At 60.7% G+C, this 10173-nt stretch overlaps 1 protein-coding gene across 1 annotated transcript; it reads left to right on the top strand.

Moving 5' to 3' along the window:
• Window positions 1–1513: 1513 nt before the first annotated feature.
• Window positions 1514–5183, top strand: KAZALD1 (Kazal type serine peptidase inhibitor domain 1; the record flags this gene model as incomplete). Its single annotated transcript, XM_082002032.1, has 4 exons — window positions 1514–2015; window positions 3275–3435; window positions 4741–4888; window positions 5098–5183. The coding sequence occupies 4 exons, from the start codon at window positions 1514–1516 to the stop codon at window positions 5181–5183; spliced, it is 897 nt and encodes a 298-aa protein (XP_081858158.1).
• Between the last annotated feature and the right edge of the window lie 4990 nt (window positions 5184–10173).

The raw sequence follows: 10173 nt of genomic DNA, 5'->3' as shown, positions 1-10173 counted from the left end.
GGCAGGACCCCCAGAGCCAGCCCTCACCTGCACCCCGGACTTCGGGAGCCAGAGACCAACTTTGCAGTTATGGCCCCCTTCCCTGGCCCCCACATCCCTGGGGGGCTGCAGCCTTGCTTCGTACGGCCCGGGGCAGGGAGGGCTGGGGGGGCTTTGGCACCGGGATCTCCTGCCCCTTTCCACCCCTGGGGAGCTCGGTGGTCTCTGCTAAACGGGTAAAAGCTTTGCAGTTTGTTATCAAGGGGTGCATGTGTGTGTTACCTTGCAAACCCATCATCCCAGCCCTGGGCTGCCTTAGTCCTGGAGGGTGGGGGGCTGCAGGGTGCCCTTCGGTGCTGTTCCCAGCAGGAAGGGGGGGGCAGCCTGGCAGCCTGGGTCCCCTCCCCAGCCTGGCTCACTCCTGTTGGGTGGCCCAGGGGCAGGGACAGTAATTTCACTCCATTTGAAGGAAGTCAGCCAGAGTGTAACCGGGGGCTGGGGCATGCTTGTAAAGGGGTTCAGTTCATTGTCACCCTCTCTGGGGATGGGCTCCAAGACCCCACATAACCCCCCAACAGGGATGGGGCAGATCAGCTCTCTGCTTGCCTGGGATGTAATGCAGGCTTGGGGTTTGGGGACAGGGACCCCACTGTGCCAGTACAGACTGACCACGCTGGGCCTGCTACCAGTCTGATGACTGCCCACTCATGTGCTGAGTTTCCTTGTGCTCAGCCTGTCACCTGTGTGATAACTGAGGGGTTCACAAAGCTTTCTTGAGGTGTGTTTCAGAGCCTGCTTGGGTGGGAGGTGCCTAAAAAGCGGGGTTATAGTGCAGAGAGGGGAGGAGGACAAAAGCCAGGCGTGACCAGGAGCATCCTGCTGGCTTGGCTCCTCTCGGCTGGCTGCCTCCAGTGTGGAAAGAGCCCCTTGTCTGCAGGATCAGCCGCTCCACTGCACTTGTCTGGATGGTGACAGAGGAAAAAAGGGCTCGTGACTCTTGCAAAGTGATGGAGAAAGGAAAGAGGCGCCTGGCTCGTGAACAGCTTCCAAAGAGGAGCCGGGTACAAACCATCTGAGCCATGACGGTGTGGAGCAGCCTCTCCAGCACCCTGCCAGCCCCACAGCTCCCTGGGCTGTGGTGGGGTTACAGCAGGCTGGGCTCTGCTGCCAGGCTGCCAGGGAAAAAGGATGAAACATGGTGGGTCTGGGGTCAGCAGCCCCATCCCACTGGAGGATATTCAACATCTCAGGGTGGGAGCTGGTTGAGGAGCCCCAGGAAGGGAAGGACATGGCTGCAGGCCTGGGGGTGAGAGGGGCTGTGACCGACCCTCCCCTGCACATCACACAGCATTGCGCGCTCAGGTCAAGCCAGCCAGGAGCCAGAGGGGTGGGAGACGCTCCCTGCACTGGTAACACACGTCCTCCCTCCTTGCAGGCCAGGATGGCTCCTCGGATCTAGCCAGGGAGGCCAGAGTAGTGTCGGAGATCCCTGTCCAAGTGATGGTGGGACCAGGATAGAGGAGCTGCCATGAGGATGTCAGAAGCCAAGACCCTGAGCTCCTCTTGCTTCGTGCTTTCCTTGCTCTCCTTGCACTGGGCTTTGCTCCAGCTGGGCCAGGCTTTTCCCAGCACCTCCGACTACCTCCAGCGGGGCTGGCAGCGGCTGCTGGAGGAAGGGGAGGGCTGTGCCAAGTGCCGGCCAGAGGAGTGCCCGACGCCACGCGGGTGCCTGGCTGGCACGGTGCGGGATGCCTGTGACTGCTGCTGGGAGTGTGCCAACCTGGAGGGACAGATCTGTGACCTGGACAACACCAACCACTTCTACGGCAAGTGCGGGGAGCACCTGGAGTGCCAGCTGGATGCTGGGGACCTGCAGCATGGAGAGGTGCCTGAGCCCCAGTGCGCTTGCCTCTCCCACCTGGCCCTCTGTGGCTCCGACGGCAAAACCTATGCCCAGATCTGCAGGTTCCTGGAGGTTGCCCGTGCCCACCCTGATGCCAACCTCACCGTGGCCCACGAGGGTCCCTGCGAGTCAGGTAGTGCCCCGGGAGCAGCTGTGCAGGCAGCGGGATGGAGGCTCGTACCTTTTGGGAAGGGACGAGCAAGGGGGTTCTGGCTTAACTATTTCACCTGGCAGCAAACCCACGGTGTCCACAGGGACACGGCAGCGCTGCGGGCTGCACCACAGAGACCTGCAGACAGGTCCCTCCCAGTCCCCCCGCTCTGCTGCCAAGGGGCAGCCCCTGCAGATCCAGCGCCTGGAGAGGTCTGGGAGCAGCTTTGCCAAATGGGAGCGGGGTTTATGGGAAGCAGCAAATCCTGCCGGAGCAGATGGGGAAGTTCCAGGGAATTGTTAGCGAATTCTTGGCGACGGTGCTGGGTTCATGCTGGCCCAGCGCTCCTGAGAAATGCGGCTGCCTCCTGCAAATGGAAACCTGGCTCGATTTGACTTGGCTGTACAATTTCCATCTCATGTTTAAAACCCAGTGGGGGGCTGGGAGAGGGGGCACGCAGTGGTGGGGAGATCGTGCCCCAGCCTGCCCAGTCCACACAGATCCCCTATGCTGTCACCACAGCCCAAGGGGCACCAAGGTTGACTTTATTTTCTGTAGATTATCATGTCCTTGAGTCTTTGCCCCAGATATATGTGGGGGTGGAAGCCTTCCGTGACCTCTGGTTCATGCTATGGGCCAGATCCTGGAGCAGGTGTAGGTAGGAAGAGTGGTCTTCCCTCCATCCCTCTAGAGAAGGGGTGTGGGACCAGGAGGTATGGGTTCCACATAGCAGCCGGAGACCTGCTCGCTCCCTTAATTGCTGGCATGAGCCAGGTGTCAGAGCAGAAGCCTCATTCGGCTGGAAGCTCATCCACCTCATCCATGCCCGCCAGCCTCGGGCTGGAGGAGTGTTCCTCTGCCTTTGCCCCGCTGGAGGAGCATGCTCCGATCGTGCAGAGCTGCGCTGTGCAGCGTTGCTGTTACTGAACTGTTCCCTGCTGCCCGTGTGACTCTGAGCACCAGTGAGCAGGCAGGGAAAGCGAGGCCAGGAGGGATGGCAACCCCCCATGGGCCTGGGGGGCTGGAGAGGGAGCCCCCAGTCCCAGCTGCAAGGAGGGACCATGTCCTAGGGCAAGGTGAGGGTCTGCCATGGGTGGGAGAGGAGAGGGGCATGGGAAGGGGCCCAGCATCTCTACATAAACCTCTCACCCTGGAAGGGACCAGACCAGGAGAGTCCGTGGGACCTGCCGAGGGTGGGACCTCTTCTGACCCCGCCCTGCTCTCCTGTCCCTCCTCCCCAGAGCCCCAGATCACCTCCCCTCCCTATGACACGTGGAACGTCACTGGGCAGGACGTCATCTTCGGCTGCGAGGTCTTCGCCTACCCCATGGCATCCATTGAGTGGAGGAAGGATGGCACAGAGATGCTGCTGCCTGGAGATGACCCCCACATCTCTGTCCAGGTGAGCAGTGAATATGGGGTGTTGGACACAGCCCTGGGGTGACCCAGCCCTTCCCAGAGCTGGCAGTCAACCAGACCTGAGGGTGGTCATCCTCTGGGGGTGGCCAAGCCTGGCTGCCTGGGGATGAGAAGGGGTGACTGGAGCCTGCGCACCATGAGGACTGGCTGAGCCAGGACTGGTGTCTCTGTAGCAGGAGCCATCAGCATAGCTCTTTTCTGCAATTTTCTCTAGTTGCTTCTGAATGTATGAATATTTTCTTAGGACCTGCAGAGTCCTGCAGCAGGGAGTTTCCCACCTCCCTGCCTTTACTTTGCTCTGCCTGCTGGCTTCACTCACAGTCCTACCAGCGGAGCTGGAGGAGAAGACCTCCCAAGGTGCCTTCCAGCCTGGGTTATGCTCTACTCCCACCAGCAGCCTCAGGCAGTGCCTGCCCTTTTCTGCCCCTTGCTCCGAGCAGGGCTCCCCTCCCAGAGCTGGCACACCCAGGGGTCAGCCCCAAATATAGTGCCCCGCTGGGCGCACCCGCCTATTAGAGGGTGTGGGCAGAGGCACCGGGGCTGTGCACCGCAGCCAGGCACCAGCGGGGAGGAAACTGTTGTGGGATGGATGGGGGGAGCCAGGGGAGCAGCTGGGACCTGGCACAATTGCAGGGTGACGTGCTGGTCCCCCTCCATCTTTCTGACCTTCACGTTGCCCCGTAGCCTGTCACAGGGTCCGGCCAAGGACCGTCACCCCAAGCCTGGCTGGAGGAGACTCAGCTGTCCTCCACCCCCGGCCACTGCACCATAATAGCAGCCTGTAAACACAGCTGCAGCCCAGCTGGGTCAGAAAAAGGCTACTTCTTGCTGGGGACAAACAGAAAATAGCATGGCTGGCGCCAGAGTGGTCCTGGGATCTCGCTGCCTGCCGAAACAGGGGACCTGGGACTCTTCTGAGCCACACCAGGCTGGCTGTGCCCATGGCACAGATACCGCCTTGCTTCTGCCACCCTGCAAAGCACCGACCCCAGCATCCTCCTGCCACTTGGGGACCATGGTGGCACTGGGGGCACAGCTGGGATTCCAGGACACGTCTGTAGGGTCCTGCCCAAAGCAGGACACCCAGGCCCGTCCGGGAGCAAGAAGATGCCCATTCCCCCCATCTCCCCTGGGTAGTGGGAAGAGGGAGGACCTGCATCCAGAGGGTCTGTGCCTGCTCCCAGAGTGGTATTTAGGGGGGGACAAAGTTTCCCTGCGCTTGTGTCCCCCCTAGCCCCACGCAGGGCTTTCCTGGCCCCGGTGCTAATGGAAATCCCCTCTCTTGCAGTTCAGGGGTGGCCCCCAGAAATACGAAGTGACGGGCTGGCTCCAGATCCAGGGCGTGCGGGTGACAGACGAAGGCATCTACCGCTGCTTCGCCAGGAACAGGGTCGGGGAAGTGGTGGCGTTAGCCAGCCTGACGGTCTTCACGCCAGGTGAGCACCCTGTCCTGGTCCCCACACTCTCATGAAGACGAGGGAAGGGATATTTGGGCAGGGTGCACTGGTATGGTGGGAGCTGCCGGTGCATAGGGCTGTGCTGGGGATGCCCCAGCAAGCTGCCATGCACGGTTTGGCTTTGGTCCTGGTAAGGGGGCAGGCACCAAGGAGGGCAATGTCACGTTGTCCCTCTGCTGCTGTTTCAGACCAGCTCAACCTGACAGGCTTTTCCATGCCGAAGCCCCGCACAATGCCCGAGGACTACGGGGAGAGCGAGGAGGACTATTACTAGCCCAGAGACAGGATGTCCGGCTGCAGAGGTCACCTTGCCCACGGTGGCCCTTCCAGGGGGTCGGGGATGTCTCTGGATCAAGCACCCGCAGCCCAAAACTCCTTCTCTGAACAGTCCTGGCACAGCAGCCTCTTTTTTGGGGTGGGGGACAGGGTGACACATCTCTTTGGGGGTGCTTGGGGAGGGGACACTGGCTGGTTGGTGTCACAGGGCTGGGACTGGCGGTGGCTCTGCCTGGGGTGGGGTGGTCTGTCCTCCTGCATGGAGCAGGGATGTGGTGGCAGGTGGGACACTGGCAGGACAGCCATACTGCGTGTGACAAGGACTTGGTGCTGGGGGTGGAGGCAGCCTCCCCTGGGGAGAGAAAGACCAGGGCAGGGACATCTCTGCCCTGTGTAAAAGATTTTGGGGAAGCCGGAGCAGAGGGCTGGGACCTGGCTGTGACACCCAGTGTGCCACCCCTGGGGCTGAACTGCATCCCCTGACTGCAGGGACAGTCAGGCTCCTCCCCAGGACCCGGGGAACCTGCTGCCAAAACATCCTTCTCTCACATTTTGTTTTTAACCAGCAAAGTAGTGATTGGAGGAAACCAGACGCCTGTGGTTTTCAGTGCTGTCTTTTCTCCAGCCCAACCACCCATGTGGTCGGAAACATTTTGACCTTTTTTAATCAACTTTGTGCTTTCCCTTCCATGCAGCTCTTTACTTTGCCATTTCAGTTAATGTTAGTTAAAATATACACATAAGTCAAAGCTGCCACAGACCAGGCAACTGTCCTCTATCCACAGGGGTTATTCTGGGGGTGAGGGAGGGTGCAAACACCATGGATGCTACCTTGTCCTTTTCAGGGGTGCTTGGGTTGAGGAGCACTCCTGCCCAGCCTGGGGCTCACAGCTGGTCCTGGCGTGGGTCCTGCCCCTCTCACCCTACATGTGGATGGGGGTTACGCAGCAGACTATCCCCTGTGTGGTGGGGATGCATCAAGCTGGCTCTTTGCACCCCCATCAGTTTGGGTTCTATCCCACCCCTGCCTAACGTCATCCTGGGATCCTGTGGCCCATGGCATTGGAGGTCTCCACGCAGGTGACCATAGCCCTGCCAGCACGGAGGGAGCAGAGCAGCCCTGTGCCCGGCTGGGGAAGGACTGGGAGGCTCCCGTTTCTGCTGGAAATGCTCCATTTTTAAAGAAAACCCACCTGCCTCCCAGACCTGGTGATTTAGAGCAAATTCATTTTAGGGGAAGGTGGGAAGGCAGCCCAGAGCTGCACTGTGCTGCTCCATGCCCAGAAGGGCCTGGCAGGACCCTTTCCCATGGGCATCCTGGGGCTGAGCTTACACTTAGTGGGTGCTTTGCCCCTCCAAACCAGGAACATTTACAGGACTTTTGAGCCTCAAAACCTCCCTGTGGACCAAACTGTCCCTGGTCACTCGGTCCCAGCTCCAGGGAGGTCCAGAGCTGCGGTGGGGAGCCAGAACCTGGGAGGAAGAAGTTGGCTTGTCCCCAGGCAGGAGCAGGCAGGATGCAATGGAGGCTGGTGGCTCGGGTGCTGCACTGCTCTCCTTCCTCTTTTTTTTTATTTCCTCTTTCTCTTGAGAGCTGGCTCAGATGATGCAATTACGGCATCGAAACCTGAACAAGCAAATAAAAGGGATTTGTCTGGAGTTGGCAGGGGAGCAAAATTCCTGCGGCCGGTGAGACTGGGCCAGCCCTGGCCCCTGCGCCGCAGCCTGCCGGGGCACTGCCTGTCTGCCTGCCAGGCTGCCTGTCTTCTCTGGCAGCAAACCCCTTCTCCCCTGGGGAAATACAAAAGCCACCCTTAGTTTCTCCTTCCAGCTAGCAGTGTAATAGCATCTTCCGGGGGCTGCTACATCAGAGTCGGAGGGTGTTGGGAGAGACCACGGACAGAAATGTGCTGTTGGCTTTTATTTTGCCTTTTTTGGTGCAAAACCTGGTTTTCGAGAAGCTGATCCCCTCCTTGTTTCGCACTAAAATCAGCTGGTGGAACTGGGCCACGCTCAGGCCGAGGCTGCCACAGGGAAACCCACGAGGGTCCCGTCGCTTCAGCAGTCGAGAGCCGCTCTCTGGGCTCCCCGCTGGTGCCCGGGGCTGGCCCCCGGCCAGGGCTGCCATGCCAACCCTCCCCAGGGCCAGGCTGACGCTGCCTGCCCTGCCTGCACCAGCACGAATCCAGGTCGTGCCGGGTGTGGGTGCAGCGCTGGGCTGGCTGCAGGGGGTCGGATGGGTCAGACCCCCGTCCCTGGCTCTTCATGTGCTCTGTGGGGCAATGGGCACGTGCCTGGGCACGGGTGGGCATCTGCATTTTGCTGTCAGTCCTTGCCCCACTCAGCTCTGCACACTGTCCCTGTGGTACCCCCCTGGTACCTGGCAGGGGATGCTGTCGGCTCCCGGCGCTGCCCTGCAGGGAGGGCAGCGGGGACATTGTAGCTGAGGGGGGAGCTTGAGCAAGAGCCCTTGGCCAAAATTAACCAAACTGGGGGCTGTGTCGCCCAGTTTCCCCAGATCCCAGTGTGGGAGAGGACAGTCTGAGTTACAGGCTGGCAGCTCAGCCAGTATCAGGACTCTGCTCCCCCCAAGACGAGGGGCAGCAGAGCAGCCCCAGGGGCATGGAGGGGCTGGTGTCCCGCCGCCCCAGCTCCCAGCCTTGCCGTTTCCAGCCACTTAAAAATTAAAGGAGCCGATATTGCTGCACGGCTGGAATCGGTCACTGCCACAGAGCTTAATTGAGGTTATTTGTTGGCTCTAAAAACGTTTGGTCAGCTCTGCCGCCAGCTACTGGGATGCTTTGCGCAGTCCCTAGCCCAAAGAGGGGGTCCCCCAGGGCTCTGCTGGCGGCAGAAGCTCTGCTCGGCTCCGGGGCACCTAGAGGGTCCTGGGGACGCAGTGAAACTTCACCTAGTGTCAGTGTGGGGACAGAGATCATGCCCACAATGGTGTATAGCACCAAATCCCTTCGCTGACTGATTTTTGGGGCGGTTGCTTTCCGGGGGCGGAGGGGGCCCAGCGTCTCCTGCCAGCCCAGCTGCCTGCACTCAGAGTAGCAGCTTGGCCCAGATGTCAGGCTGACGTCAGGGATGGGGTCAGCTGGACTGGGAACCGCTAACGTGGCTGCCGGCCCCGGGCATGCACCGTCCCCGGCATCTCCCAGCTGCCTGGGATGAGTGGGGTGCAGGCACCTCCCCAGGCACTGGAGGTCACCATGAGGCAGGAGACAAAGAAAGGGGGGCTTATCCTCCCAGCACCTTGAAAGGCACTGAAGACGCACGGTAATGGAGCCAAAACTGTGCCGTTAAAAACTCACTGGACCCCAGCCCCTGTGGGAACGCGCACGGGGCTGGCACTGCTCTGCCACCATCACGCATTTCGGCCACCCCTGTTGTGTACTCGCAGCTCTGGGTGCCGGGGGGAAATTCAGGTAAAACAGCCCCCCCAGCCTCCAAAGCATCTGCTTTCCACCCCGAATCTGCAGTCTGTGTTGCACCCAGCCCCTGCTGCAGGCTGCTGGCGGAACCTCAGCTCTTCCCACCTCTCCAGCCCCCAGTGCGGGGACACCATCCAGGTCCCCAGACCTCTCCAGGGACCACTGCGGGCCAAGAGGCCACCGAGGTGGTTGGTGGCTGACGCAGTGGTGACACCAGGCTGCCCCGCTCCCTGGACCTGACACCCCCGGTGCCTCCCCCATCCTTGCACCCCCCCGGCGCTGCCCAGAGCTCGCCTGGCAGCAGGCACCCCGAGCAGCTGCCAAGCCACAAGGTTTTGCGGTCTGCAGGGAAGCCCCACCAGGTTTGGCCGGTAAATATGATCCAGAAACGAAAGCACGCTGTTCCTGTCCTTCCCTGCCCTCGGGGCTGCCGGGACCTGTCCCTAGCCTGGGCCCGGGCAGGACGCACATCTGCGCCTCCATCCTAGAGTCCAGATGGGGGCCAGCGGCGCGATTAGCCGCTAAACAGTGCCATCTCCTGGCAAAGCCACCGGCCACGCCGAGCCGTGCCACCGTGCTGGGCGGCCGGCAAAGGCACACGGGGCCCTAGGTGCCCCTTGAGCACCCCGACCCCTCAAATCCAGCCCTGCCTGCTCCATGCCCTCCCCCTGCCCCTGGCAGCAGCTCAGCCTTGCTGGGAGGGGCGATGCCTTCCCGAGGGATGCGGGTGCTAAACTGCTCCTCGGGATGCTCGCGGGAGCCAGAGCATCCTCTTGACACCAGCTTTGGGTGGCTGCGGCAGGCACAGCTGGGATGGGGCAGAGCTTGGAGATGTTCAGCCGCTGTCCCAGGGTGTGCGCTTTATAACCGGGGTGCAAAAGAGTCAATACACCCCTCGGCAGCTCTGCCGGTCCCCCTGTGCTGCGGGTATCTGCCACGGGAGGCGGGTGGCTTTTGGTAAGGGTCGCAGCAAGCCCAGGCTGAAGGCTGGTCGTGCCTGGATGGAAACTGGCAGCGCTGTAACCTCGCTGTGCTAACAGGTAAACTGAGGCACAGAGCAACCAGGCATGGGGAACTCAACCAGAGCCAGGGAGAAAAGTGGGGCAGTGTGGCCAGCTACACCCAGGACTTCTGTCCACAGAGTGTCCCCGTCCCTGGGTGGGTGGCATTTCCCCTTGTCCCCTCTGCACAGCAACTTTTTGCCCTGCTGTGCTGGTTTGGGGAGAAAATAAAGAGCAAGACCGCTTCCCTGCCTCCACCCAGCACTTACGCCATCTGATAAACAAAATGGAAATAAATCCTCCTGCGTTTGCAGCAAATAGGTCTCCACGGGGCGTTGCTTTCAATAATTCAAATGCCATTGCAGCGCAGAGCCCACGCCAATGGGTTTTAATAAACACAGCCATAATGTGACATGCAATTTATTATTAAGCTTAAAACAGGAAGCAAAGAGTTTAATAAAAGCACCAGGTTCCCCGGATCAGTCACGGCAAGCGGGGAGATGCTGGCTGTGAGGGGAGGCTGGCCGAGCCGGCTGCAGGGGCATGCAGA

Source organism: Phaethon aethereus, assembly GCF_964289735.1.
Source record: "Phaethon aethereus genome assembly, chromosome: 7".
NCBI classification, from domain to species: Eukaryota; Metazoa; Chordata; class Aves; order Phaethontiformes; family Phaethontidae; genus Phaethon; species Phaethon aethereus.
Note: the sequence above shows the minus strand (reverse complement) of the source record. Positions and strands in the feature narration are given on the sequence as shown.